This window comes from Saccoglossus kowalevskii, chromosome 13, assembly GCF_978046115.1.
Source record: "Saccoglossus kowalevskii chromosome 13, keSacKowa6.1, whole genome shotgun sequence".
Lineage (NCBI taxonomy): Eukaryota > Metazoa > Hemichordata > Enteropneusta > Harrimaniidae > Saccoglossus > Saccoglossus kowalevskii.
The window spans coordinates 33,710,950-33,725,764 of record NC_140653.1 but is presented as its reverse complement, the minus strand read 5'-3'; the positions used below and the strand labels follow the sequence as shown (position 1 = coordinate 33,725,764).

Below are 14,815 nucleotides of genomic sequence, written 5' to 3'. Positions count from 1 at the left end.
TTGTATACAATTATAATAATTTGTTATTGAGGACACTGTGAGTGAATGACCATGTTTATAAGGGCGTTTTTCATCATTCAAATTTCTGATCAAAAAATGTCATAATTGTCTAGAAGCAGACTTAAGCTCTATAATAAATGTGACGTGAACCTACCGGGTCAGACTTGTCATGATGATGGTACATTAGATGAATACATGCTGGATATAAATCGACATAATCTGATAAGAGTATAATTTTCATTGCACACAGCAACTGTTTCTCATGTACCATGAGAAAGTAAATATGCTCAATACACTGTAATACAAAGATATATTTCAATCTTTAGAAAAATAACCACAAAATACATGTATGTGTTACCTCCTTTATCCAATTATACATATATAGATTATAAACATCAGTCCTTTGTACCAATAATTCAAAAAATAAAATTACATTGGGGTCATTTCTTGTCTATATCGACAAATCTCTAAAACTAAAAACTGAAAACATAAAACTATTAAAACGCCTTTTCACTTTCTTTCAGCTTTTTTAAAATATCTGTTTTCTAGCTCACTTACTTCTTTACTAAGTGGCTCGGAAGGCTGTATTATTGTTAAAGTAGTATAAACTTCACAACCAGAGTTTTTCTCCTCTTTGCATGTAACCATAGCAACAAGTAACTGCACCCATGGGTGATTTACTGGATCAGTGGAGCTGCAGGAAGGAGTACAACTAATGTATTTACATTGTATTTGATTGTAATATAATTATACTGTTTGTATTTGATTGTAATATATTGTTTTGTGTACTGTACTGTATTGGAATGTGGAATGTGATTTGAAAAATATTTTATGATTTTTACATGCAACAATACAACTTTGCTCAAGTACATTTTAAAAAGATACTGTACATTATCAACTCATACAATTTTTTCAGACGGATTGATTATTCAAATATTGTTATGACTGCTTACAATTGTGTCATACTTTCCAATGAAGGCCATGACTGTAACAGAGTACTCAGACATTCCAACTGCTTCATAGTATTACTGATTTTCAGTAGAGATTCAAACACAATCTGTCTTCCATCATCAGTCTTGATATCATCCAGGCAAAGCTTAATAGTAAAAATAATGGTAAAACTGACTTAATAAACAAATAAAATATTTACAAAATTAATATATTATCATTTTCCACTCAGCATAATCAATACTAGTAAATTTTATGATGTCATAGGTGCAGATATTGTATGTACTTTGTAAACAAATTCAAATATTACTTATTTGATCATATAGGCACCCTTTTGTCATTTACATGAGCAGATGTGCTATTAATGGAGCAAATACGACAATGGATTGCATTATTGAGAATCAGGACCAGGCACCATCTGTACATGTGTATACCGTAAATCTGTGTTTGAAAACTGAATGAAGGAAAGTGTATTTACAAAGAAGGGAATTAGTGATAGCGTACCATGTAGTTATCCCATGCAGTAGCTATAACAGCATCAGTGTGATAGCTTACCATGTAGTTATCCCATGCAGTAGCTAAAACAGCATCAGTGTGATAGCTTACCTTGTAATTATCCCATGCAGTAGCTATAACAGCATCAGTGTGATAGCTTACCTTGTAGTTATCCCATGCAGTAGCTATAACAGCATCAGTGTGATAGCTTACTTTGTAGTTATCCCATACAGTAGCTATAACAGCATCAGTGTGATAGCTTACCTTGTAGTTATCCCATGCAGTAGCTGTAACAGCATCAGTGTGATAGCTTACCTTGTAGTTATCCCATGCAGTAGCTAAAACAGCATCAGTGTGATAACTTACCATGTAGTTATTCCATGCAGTAGCTATAACAGCATCAGTGTGATAACTTACCTTGTAGTTATCCCATGCAGTAGCTATAACAGCATCAGTGTGATAGCTTACCTTGTAGTTATCCCATGCAGTAGCTATAACAGCATCAGTGTGATAACTTACCTTGTAGTTATCCCATGCAGTAGCTATAACAGCATCAGTGTGATTGCTTACCTTGTAGTTATCCCATGCAGTAGCTATAACAGCATCAGTGTGATAGCTTACCATGTAGTTATCCCATGCAGTAGCTATAACAGCATCAGTGTGATAGCTTACCATGTAGTTATCCCATGCAGTAGCTATAACAGCATCAGTGTGATAGCTTACCTTGTAGTTATCCCATGCAGTAGCTATAACAGCATCAGTGTGATTGCTTACCTTGTAGTTATCCCATGCAGTAGCTATAACAGCATCAGTGTGATAGCTTACCTTGTAGTTATCCCATGCAGTAGCTAAAACAGCATCAGTGTGATAGCTTACCTTGTAGTTATCCCATGCAGTAGCTATAACAGCATCAGTGTGATAGCTTACCTTGTAGTTATCCCATGCAGTAGCTATAACAGCATCAGTGTGATAGCTTACCTTGTAGTTATCCCATGCAGTAGCTATAACAGCATCAGTGTGATTGCTTACCATGTAGTTATCCCATGCAGTAGCTATAACAGCATCAGTGTGATTGCTTACCTTGTAGTTATCCCATGCAGTAGCTATAACAGCATCAGTGTGATAGCTTACCTTGTAGTTATCCCATGCAGTAGCTATAACAGCATCAGTGTGATAGCTTACCTTGTAGTTATTCCATGCAGTAGCTATAACAGCATCAGTGTGATAGCTTACCTTGTAGTTATCCCATTTAGTAGCTATAACAGCATCAGTGTGATAGCTTACCATGTAGTTATCCCATGCAGTAGCTATAACAGCATCAGTGTGATAGCTTACCTTGTAGTTATCCCATACAGGAGCTATAACAGCATCAGTGTGATAGCTTACCTTGTAGTTATTCCATGCAGTAGCTAAAACAGCATCAGTGTGATAGCTTACCTTGTAGTTATCCCATGCAGTAGCTATAACAGCATCAGTGTGATAGCTTACCTTGTAGTTATCCCATGCAGTAGCTAAAACAACATCAGTGTGATAGCTTACCTTGTAGTTATCCCATTTAGTAGCTATAACAGCATCAGTGTGATAGCTTACCATGTAGTTATCCCATGCAGTAGCTATAACAGCATCAGTGTGATAGCTTACCTTGTAGTTATTCCATGCAGTAGCTATAACAGCATCAGTGTGATAGCTTACCATGTTGTTATTCCATGCAGTAGCTATAACAGCATCAGTGTGATAACTTACCTTGTAGTTATCCCATGCAGTAGCTATAACAGCATCAGTGTGATTGCTTACCTTGTAGTTATCCCATGCAGTAGCTATAACAGCATCAGTGTGATAGCTTACCTTGTAGTTATCCCATGCAGTAGCTATAACAGCATCAGTGTGATAGCTTACCTTGTAGTTATCCCATGCAGTAGCTAAAACAGCATCAGTGTGATAACTTACCTTGTAGTTATCCCATGCAGTAGCTATAACAGCATCAGTGTGATAGCTTACCTTGTAGTTATCCCATGCAGTAGCTAAAACAGCATCAGTGTGATAACTTACCATGTTGTTATTCCATGCAGTAGCTAAAACAGCATCAGTGTGATAGCTTACCATGTAGTTATCCCATGCAGTAGCTATAACAGCATCAGTGTGATAGCTTACCTTGTAGTTATCCCATGCAGTAGCTAAAACAGCATCAGTGTGATAACTTACCATGTTGTTATTCCATGCAGTAGCTAAAACAGCATCAGTGTGATAGCTTACCATGTAGTTATCCCATGCAGTAGCTATAACAGCATCAGTGTGATAGCTTACCATGTAGTTATCCCATGCAGTAGCTATAACAGCATCAGTGTGATAACTTACCTTGTAGTTATCCCATGCAGTAGCTATAACAGCATCAGTGTGATAGCTTACCATGTAGTTATCCCATGCAGTAGCTATAACAGCATCAGTGTGATAGCTTACCTTGTAATTATCCCATGCAGTAGCTATAACAGCATCAGTGTGATAGCTTACCTTGTAGTTATCCCATGCAGTAGCTATAACAGCATCAGTGTGATAGCTTACCTTGTAATTATCCCATGCAGTAGCTATAACAGCATCAGTGTGATAGCTTACCTTGTAATTATCCCATGCAGTAGCTATAACAGCATCAGTGTGATAGCTTACCTTGTAGTTATCCCATGCAGTAGCTATAACAGCATCAGTGTGATAGCTTACTTTGTAGTTATCCCATGCAGTAGCTATAACAGCATCAGTGTGATAGCTTACTTTGTAGTTATCCCATGCAGTAGCTATAACAGCATCAGTGTGATAGCTTACCTTGTAGTTATCCCATGCAGTAGCTATAACAGCATCAGTGTGATAACTTACCTTGTAGTTATCCCATGCAGTAGCTATAACAGCATCAGTGTGATAGCTTACTTTGTAGTTATCCCATGCAGTAGCTATAACAGCATCAGTGTGATAGCTTACCTTGTAGTTATCCCATGCAGTAGCTATAACAGCATCAGTGTGATAGCTTACCTTGTAATTATCCCATGCAGTAGCTATAACAGCATCAGTGTGATAGCTTACCATGTTATTCCATGCAGTAGCTATAACAGCATCTGTGTGATAGCTTACCATGTTATTCCATGCAGTAGCTATAACAGCATCAGTGTGATAGCTTACCATGTTATCCCATGCAGTAGCTATAACAGCATCAGTGTGATAACTTACCTTGTAGTTATCCCATGCAGTAGCTATAACAGCATCAGTGTGATAGCTTACCATGTAGTTATCCCATGCAGTAGCTATAACAGCATCAGTGTGATAGCTTACCTTGTAGTTATCCCATGCAGTAGCTAAAACAGCATCAGTGTGATAGCTTACCTTGTAATTATCCCATGCAGTAGCTATAACAGCATCAGTGTGATAGCTTACCTTGTAATTATCCCATGCAGTAGCTATAACAGCATCAGTGTGATAGCTTACCTTGTAGTTATCCCATGCAGTAGCTATAACAGCATCAGTGTGATAGCTTACTTTGTAGTTATCCCATGCAGTAGCTATAACAGCATCAGTGTGATAGCTTACTTTGTAGTTATCCCATGCAGTAGCTATAACAGCATCAGTGTGATAGCTTACCTTGTAGTTATCCCATGCAGTAGCTATAACAGCATCAGTGTGATAGCTTACCTTGTAGTTATCCCATGCAGTAGCTATAACAGCATCAGTGTGATAGCTTACCATGTTATTCCATGCAGTAGCTATAACAGCATCAGTGTGATAACTTACCTTGTTGTTATCCCATGCAGTAGCTATAACAGCATCTGTGTGATAGCTTACCATGTTATTCCATGCAGTAGCTATAACAGCATCAGTGTGATAGCTTACCATGTTATCCCATGCAGTAGCTATAACAGCATCAGTGTGATAACTTACCTTGTAGTTATCCCATGCAGTAGCTATAACAGCATCAGTGTGATAGCTTACCTTGTAGTTATCCCATGCAGTAGCTATAACAGCATCAGTGTGATAACTTACCTTGTAGTTATCCCATGCAGTAGCTATAACAGCATCAGTGTGATAGCTTACCTTGTAGTTATCCCATGCAGTAGCAATAACAGCATCAGTGTGATAGCTTACCTTGTAGTTATCCCATACAGGAGCTATAACAGCATCAGTGTGATAGCTTACCTTGTAGTTATCCCATGCAGTAGCTATAACAGCATCAGTGTGATAGCTTACCTTGTAGTTATCCCATACAGGAGCTATAACAGCATCAGTGTGATAGCTTACCTTGTAGTTATTCCATGCAGTAGCTATAACAGCATCAGTGTGATAGCTTACCTTGTAGTTATCCCATGCAGTAGCTATAACAGCATCAGTGTGATAGCTTACCTTGTAGTTATCCCATGCAGTAGCTATAACAGCATCAGTGTGATAACTTACCATGTTGTTATTCCATGCAGTAGCTATAACAGCATCAGTGTGATAGCTTACCATGTAGTTATCCCATGCAGTAGCTATAACAGCATCAGTGTGATAGCTTACTTTGTAGTTATCCCATGCAGTAGCTATAACAGCATCAGTGTGATAGCTTACCTTGTAGTTATCCCATGCAGTAGCTATAACAGCATCAGTGTGATAGCTTACCTTGTAGTTATCCCATGCAGTAGCTATAACAGCATCAGTGTGATAGCTTACCTTGTAGTTATCCCATGCAGTAGCTATAACAGCATCAGTGTGATTGCTTACCTTGTAGTTATCCCATGCAGTAGCTATAACAGCATCAGTGTGATAACTTACCATGTTGTTATTCCATGCAGTAGCTAAAACAGCATCAGTGTGATAGCTTACCTTGTAGTTATCCCATGCAGTAGCTATAACAGCATCAGTGTGATAGCTTACCTTGTAGTTATCCCATGCAGTAGCTATAACAGCATCAGTGTGATAGCTTACCATGTTGTTATCCCATGCAGTAGCTATAACAGCATCAGTGTGATAGCTTACCTTGTAGTTATCCCATGCAGTAGCTATAACAGCATCAGTGTGATAGCTTACCTTGTAGTTATTCCATGCAGTAGCTATAACAGCATCAGTGTGATAGCTTACCATGTAGTTATCCCATGCAGTAGCTATAACAGCATCAGTGTGATAGCTTACCTTGTAGTTATCCCATGCAGTAGCTATAACAGCATCAGTGTGATAGCTTACCATGTTGTTATTCCATGCAGTAGCTATAACAGCATCAGTGTGATAGCTTACCTTGTAGTTATCCCATGCAGTAGCTATAACAGCATCAGTGTGATTGCTTACCTTGTAGTTATCCCATGCAGTAGCTAAAACAGCATCAGTGTGATAACTTACCATGTTGTTATTCCATGCAGTAGCTATAACAGCATCAGTGTGATAGCTTACCTTGTAGTTATCCCATGCAGTAGCTATAACAGCATCAGTGTGATAGCTTACCATGTAGTTATCCCATGCAGTAGCTATAACAGCATCAGTGTGATAGCTTACCTTGTAGTTATCCCATGCAGTAGCTATAACAGCATCAGTGTGATAGCTTACCATGTAGTTATCCCATGCAGTAGCTATAACAGCATCAGTGTGATAGCTTACCTTGTAGTTATCCCATGCAGTAGCTATAACAGCATCAGTGTGATAACTTACCATGTTGTTATTCCATGCAGTAGCTATAACAGCATCAGTGTGATAGCTTACCTTGTAGTTATCCCATACAGGAGCTATAACAGCATCAGTGTGATAGCTTACCTTGTAGTTATCCCATGCAGTAGCTATAACAGCATCAGTGTGATAGCTTACCTTGTAGTTATCCCATGCAGTAGCTATAACAGCATCAGTGTGATAGCTTACCTTGTAGTTATCCCATGCAGTACCTATAACAGCATCAGTGTGATAGCTTACCATGTAGTTATCCCATGCAGTAGCTATAACAGCATCAGTGTGATAACTTACCATGTTGTTATTCCATGCAGTAGCTATAACAGCATCAGTGTGATAGCTTACCTTGTAGTTATCCCATACAGGAGCTACAGTACAGTTCTCGCGGAAGCTTTGGCTTCACTTCAGCATCAGCTTCGCTTCAGCATCGCATCATGATGGCATTGCTATGGCTTCAGCGTCGCTTCATTGTCGCGACATAAAAGGTTGAGGCGGTTATCGCATCGCTTCATTGTAGCCTCATTATGGCGACAATGTGGCATCAGCTTCGCTTCATCGAACAAAGAAGTAATTTACATATGTAAACAATGCTGAGAAGTATCGTAGTTAGCCGTATGTTCACACCGATATTCTTTGCTGTCTTACACGCAAGCTGTATTATCTAAATGCTCGGTTCAAGCACGGTTACTTCTTCTAGTAACCGTGGTTCAAGCTAAATCATGCATGACCCCGTCCAATTATCAAGATTGACTGTTTATGTTCGGCGACGAATTCTTTCCTTGGCGGCCATTGGAATCAAGCAGGTAGACATCAGGAAGAGATTGGAGGAGGAAGATCGAGTGTTGGTTTCTAAAAATTCGATCGGCAAATTTTTACAATGTTATAGAAAAACAGGACGAATCAAAGACTACAGAAACATTCAGACAAGAACCAAACTCGGAGTGGAGCACTGGGATTTTATTGACAAAGAAATGGAAAAGGACGGCGAGTTGTCAGCAAGAGAGCTTTCTTATAAAATAACCGACGAATTTGGTCTACCGGTGTCAGTGTCCACCGTCAAAAAAGTACGTCGAAAATTAGGATGGCGAAGAACCAAGACACGGTATTGCCAAATGATCAGACAGGTGAACAAACCTAAACGCATGGCATGGGCCGTAAAAATGATGAGAGATGCTGAAACTTTCGATAACGTGATTTTCTCTGACGAAAGTAAGGTCCAGATTCAAAATAGCACCAAGTCACGAATGACGAAGGATGGTCAACAATATATGCACCCGATTGATTGTGACATTACAAAACAAAGGTTGGTTTGCTCATGGTTTGTGAACATCAAAAAATAAATAATTAAAATAATGGAAGTCCAAGTTTTGTTGAGACTTTTTTTTCTTCAAACTTGACACTTCTATTCACACAGAGAAAAAGAATAAAGTACATAACTAGGACAATTAAAAATTGGAAAGATTATCGCTTTGAACAAACAAAAAAAAACGTTGCTAACATGACGTTTTGTTTTATAATACAGCCAAAACAAAGTCAGCTTGGACGTCCAGTTGCGAGACATGACAAAATAAACGCAGCCACTACACGCGCGCTGGAAATGATAGAACACGTTGCAACAAGGAGTCTCACCTGCCTCTTTTCATGCTTTTACTCGGGGAAACTCACACACACACACGTGCTATTTCGGCAACGAAAAAAACACCTGAAGGGACAAGTTTAAATCATGTTTGTATTAACGTAACATGAACGCAACGGTGAATATATGTTTATCAATCATCAAACTAAACATTCGATGTTACATGAAGCAGTCTGCGGCGGTTATGTGGCTAAGACGAAGGACATGTGACATTATTATTATGCTCGTCTACTACACGTTCGAGTAACTTTCCGATAAAAACGTGATTAGTATCAGCAAAAATTTATAGTACTGCATGGAGAATTGCGTATTATTCGTTGTCATCAGACATATACCTGTACAGGATTTTTTGAACAATGTCTAAAATTTCCGAAAGAATATTCGAATACTAGTTGGGGCATAGACCTTAGAATATGTATTTTAAGGTATATGGTTTGGGTAAATATGAATTGAATACTTAGTATCCATATGATATTTTGAAAAATCAGCTAAACAGTTCACAACCACGATTATGGTGAATTGCCGAACTCTTAACGAAGACAACGGTTCCGGTCATGAGCAGCTGTGTCATGAAGTTTACAATGTTGAACACTACTTTTCGTTCTCGACATTGTGAAATCATTTCGTTGTTTGGGAGAAAAAAACAAAAAAAAATTATTTTGACAAGAGAAATTTATATTAGGAATAATTCATGACGAAATATATTCCATACGCACCCATAAATTATTTTCATAATTACACACGAATATTACAGAAAAATAGATAATTTGCTATATTCTTGTTTGCACGTCATGTTCACAAAATCGCAGACATTTGAAATGAAAAACTTTCTCGATGTTTTAACGAGTACTCCGTGGGGTATATAGCGTGTTCTCACACTAGCATAATTTTGCTCGAGTTCACTCATCGCTTTCCCACATACACAGTGCATTTTAAAATAACATAATTATATTGCGTGAGTGGGTGGTGGTGAGACTGTGTCACAACGCGTTCTATTTATTTCCAACGCGCCTGGCCGGCGCATTCGATTGCGTTTATTTTGTATTTTTATTTTCGAAATGTAGCACTCGATGCGTTTATTTTTTCATGTCTCGCAACTGAACGTCCAAGCTGACTTTGTTAATTATAACTACATGACGCGGCATGCTACATCGTGTCATGTATAAATCTAGTGACAAATCGCAAGGTTGTCAAGGTACCGCAGCCATCGAGTCGTAGTTGGAAATGTACGCACTTGTTTTGGAACTTTGTACCAAGACGACGCCGACGCACCTGGCGGCGTACGTGTGTTTTGCATGTATTAGTGCGGGCATGGGATCGGATTCGGCTAAAACTGTAAACGAAACACGGAAAAATACCACCGAAATGACGAATCTGAACATGTTCTCTTGCCAACTAATAAAAATAACGAAAATAAGATAATCTTATAACAAGAACAGTTTCATTTCGTATATAGTAGTAAGTTGTGTTGTGTCCGAACAAAGATTGCATCGCGTGAATTTCAAATTAATTACATATCGATCTTCTGTACATTTTTTTTCTCTACTGCCTTTCTATATGCAAATAATGAGGTACGTCATACTGATGCCACAATACTTTGAAGCTGATGCCATGTTGATGCCATGTTGATGCCATGAGACCGCGAAGCTGAGGCCACGATGATGCCACACGAAAGCGAGGCTAACACCGCTTCAATTTTCAATGACGCGAAGCTGATGCCACAATGATGCGATGCTGAGGCGACAGTGAAGCCATGCGTATGCGACAATGATGCCACAAAAGCCAAAGCTTCCGCGAGAACTGTACTGTATAACAGCATCAGTGTGATAGCTTACCTTGTAGTTATCCCATGCAGTAGCTATAACAGCATCAGTGTGATAGCTTACCTTGTAGTTATCCCATGCAGTAGCTATAACAGCATCAGTGTGATAGCTTACCTTGTAGTTATCCCATACAGGAGCTATAACAGCATCAGTGTGATAGCTTACCTTGTAGTTATCCCATGCAATAGCTATAACAGCATCAGTGTGATAGCTTACCTTGTAGTTATCCCATGCAGTAGCTATAACAGCATCAATGTGATAACTTACCATGTTGTTATTCCATGCAGTAGCTAAAACAGCATCAGTGTGATTGCTTACCTTGTAGTTATCCCATGCAGTAGCTATAACAGCATCAGTGTGATAGCTTACCTTGTAGTTATCCCATGCAGTAGCTATAACAGCATCAGTGTGATAGCTTACCTTGTAGTTATCCCATACAGGAGCTATAACAGCATCAGTGTGATAGCTTACCATGTAGTTATCCCATGCAGTAGCTATAACAGCATCAGTGTGATAGCTTACCATGTAGTTATCCCATGCAGTAGCTATAACAGCATCAGTGTGATAGCTTACCTTGTAGTTATCCCATGCAGTAGCTATAACAGCATCAGTGTGATAGCTTACCTTGTAATTATCCCATGCAGTAGCTATAACAGCATCAGTGTGATAGCTTACCTTGTAGTTATCCCATTTAGTAGCTATAACAGCATCAGTGTGATAGCTTACCTTGTAGTTATCCCATGCAGTAGCTATAACAGCATCAGTGTGATAGCTTACCATGTAGTTATCCCATGCAGTAGCTATAACAGCATCAGTGTGATAGCTTACCTTGTAGTTATTCCATGCAGTAGCTGTAACAGCATCAGTGTGATAGCTTACCTTGTAGTTATCCCATGCAGTAGCTATAACAGCATCAGTGTGATAGCTTACCTTGTAGTTATCCCATGCAGTAGCTATAACAGCATCAGTGTGATAACTTACCTTGTAGTTATCCCATGCAGTAGCTATAACAGCATCAGTGTGATAGCTTACCTTGTAGTTATCCCATGCAGTAGCTATAACAGCATCAGTGTGATAGCTTACTTTGTAGTTATCCCATGCAGTAGCTATAACAGCATCAGTGTGATAGCTTACCTTGTAGTTATCCCATGCAGTAGCTATAACAGCATCAGTGTGATAGCTTACCTTGTAGTTATCCCATGCAGTAGCTATAACAGCATCAGTGTGATAGCTTACCATGTAGTTATCCCATGCAGTAGCTATAACAGCATCAGTGTGATAGCTTACCTTGTAGTTATTCCATGCAGTAGCTGTAACAGCATCAGTGTGATAGCTTACCTTGTAGTTATCCCATGCAGTAGCTATAACAGCATCAGTGTGATAGCTTACCTTGTAGTTATCCCATGCAGTACCTATAACAGCATCAGTGTGATAACTTACCATGTTGTTATTCCATGCAGTAGCTATAACAGCATCAGTGTGATAGCTTACCATGTAGTTATTCCATGCAGTAGCTATAACAGCATCAGTGTGATTGCTTACCTTGTAGTTATCCCATGCAGTAGCTATAACAGCATCAGTGTGATAGCTTACCTTGTAGTTATCCCATACAGTAGCTATAACAGCATCAGTGTGATTGCTTACCTTGTAGTTATCCCATGCAGTAGCTATAACAGCATCAGTGTGATAGCTTACCTTGTAGTTATCCCATGCAGTAGCTATAACAGCATCAGTGTGATAGCTTACTTTGTAGTTATTCCATGCAGTAGCTATAACAGCATCAGTGTGATAGCTTACCTTGTAGTTATCCCATACAGTAGCTATAACAGCATCAGTGTGATAGCTTACCATGTAGTTATCCCATGCAGTAGCTAAAACAGCATCAGTGTGATAGCTTACCTTGTAGTTATTCCATGCAGTAGCTATAACAGCATCAGTGTGATAGCTTACCTTGTAGTTATCCCATGCAGTAGCTATAACAGCATCAGTGTGATTGCTTACCTTGTAGTTATTCCATGCAGTAGCTATAACAGCATCAGTACGATAGTAAAGCAGCAGCTGATGGTCATCACCAGTCAACTCAAAGGACTGTAAAATGAAATTAAAATCATATGAATCTCCTGGACAGAAATCTTTACCTTATATGGTCCAACAACAGAGATGTAAATCAGTTATGTACAAAGCATATAGTTAATAAAAAATCATAGAAAAAACAAAAATGATATTATTAGAATATTTATCATTTTTTTGAAATATAAACAATGTACCAATTGAGTGAACTGACCAAACGACCAATTTGAAATGTATATCATCATGCATGAGTTGTTATGACATCATCAAACATGAGTTATGACATCATCACGCACGAGTTGTTATGACATCATTAAACATGACTGTTAGATAAAAGTTTCATTATTAATTTTATATTGCTATTAATTAATGAGAAAATGCATCTCATGTGAGATGGTTAAAACCAAAATCCAACAGTGTTCAAATGTTACCCAATATTGAGCTTGAAATCAGCTTTCTATGATTGTCTCAACCTTCATGCAATCATGCTATGAAAACAACACTACAAAGCATGCTATATCCTACCTTTGGTGCAGTGGAATACTTTACACAATGACAATATATGACATATATAAAATCAAATGAAAGAAAATATAGAATAAGAGGACAGTTGAAATACAGAATAAGAGAGAATGAAGCATGCTGAATGGAAAAACACACACACAAGAAAGATTATTGAAAGTGGAAGTACATTCCATCTGCTGAAGTTCAGAAACAATGCTTTTATAATTATAATACAATATTGTTTATCTACATATAACCCATATGTCATTCTTATCTCTTGTCACTGTGCATCCCAATCAAATCCTCCTATAGTTGAAGAGTAATAGGTATGCATCATTATTTTGACCCCCATTTCAACTGTCCAACCAATCTTTTTAACCCCCAAATTTAACATTTTTGATCATTTTATCAAAATTATGCCACTTTTGGAGTAAAAACACAAATTTTTGAGCCAATTGGTTGCTTGGGACCAGGAATTGTATCAATCTAGATTTAGAACGGTTTGGTGCTTGGGACCAGGAATTGTATCAATCTAGATTTAGAACTGTTTGGTGCTTGGGACCAGGAATTGTATCAATCTAGATTTAGAACTGTTTGGTGCTTGGGACCAGGAATTGTATCAATCTAGATTTAGAACTGTTTGGTGCTTGGGACCAGGAATTGTATCAATCTAGATCTAGAACGAAGGAATGTCACAATTCTACATCTAATGTGAAATATATTTAATCCTAAGACCAAAAATCCTGCGTTAGTTAGTAATCACCTTCATATAAAGACCACATGTCTACACAGTACCTTGGATGGTCACTATACACACTAATTGTGATTTGGTGTGGAATAATTTACCTTTTCTAAAAGTAAGAGTACATCCATTCTGGGTTGCAATTCTACATTCATATCAGCACAGAAAGGACGTAGTTGAGATATGATGTCATCAGATGTCACAATTCTACCACTAAAAGTAAGCAAAAATTTAAATACAAAGAATAAGTCACATATAACCCTATTATTGAGATATGTAAATGTGTCAAAATTGACATAGTGCGAGTGGTTAGTGCTAGTAGCACTAATCCGAAAAAGTACTAGATCTAGTGCTAAAACGGCACTAGATCTAGTGCTAAAATGTACCTAGTGCAAGTGGCATTAATATCGCGCTGTCAACGACGTCGAGACATCCCGCAATTGTCTGAAAATAAATTAATATTTAATACGTAAAATTGTTGTATCTTTTATTTATTGGAAATGTGCTACAGTGGGAAAACTGAGAATGTACGTGAATGTCATTGTCCACGTGTGTCGTAATAGACCTTTGAAACAGCGCGATCGGCCGGGAAACTAGCTCCATGGACAGTGAAACTGCAGGTCAAACATCGCAATTTTTATAAATTGTGAATGGATACACTGTATGAAATGGTATTGTGTGGAAGTTTGAGTTTTCAACTTCGGCGTATGTAAACTTGTAACTAGACAGAAAATGAACCATTGTCTGGTTGTCATGACATTGAACTTTGCGGACATAATCAACCAATGGTAAAAGTGGATTCACGCAAACCTGTTGTTACATAGTACCATGGAGGTACTAACGGAAAAAGCCACAACGCTATTGTTTTAGCTTTACCCTATGATCGTTTGTCAATGTTTGTTCACAAACATTGGTCTTGTTTAATAGCTCTTA

At 38.2% G+C, this 14,815-nt stretch overlaps 1 protein-coding gene across 1 annotated transcript in view; it reads right to left on the bottom strand.

Annotated features, from left to right (window-relative positions):
• LOC102802894 (NBAS subunit of NRZ tethering complex-like) overlaps positions 1–14,815 on the bottom strand; it is a 74,709-nt gene that overhangs the window by 1,172 nt on the left and 58,722 nt on the right. The window contains exons 52-56 of the mRNA XM_085507417.1: positions 13,987–14,095; positions 12,568–12,654; positions 954–1,096; positions 559–694; positions 155–295 (exon numbers count right to left, since the gene is read on the bottom strand). Coding sequence (XP_085363543.1) covers positions 155–295; positions 559–694; positions 954–1,096; positions 12,568–12,654; positions 13,987–14,095 — 616 coding nt within the window. The remainder of the gene's footprint in view (positions 1–154; positions 296–558; positions 695–953; positions 1,097–12,567; positions 12,655–13,986; positions 14,096–14,815) is intronic.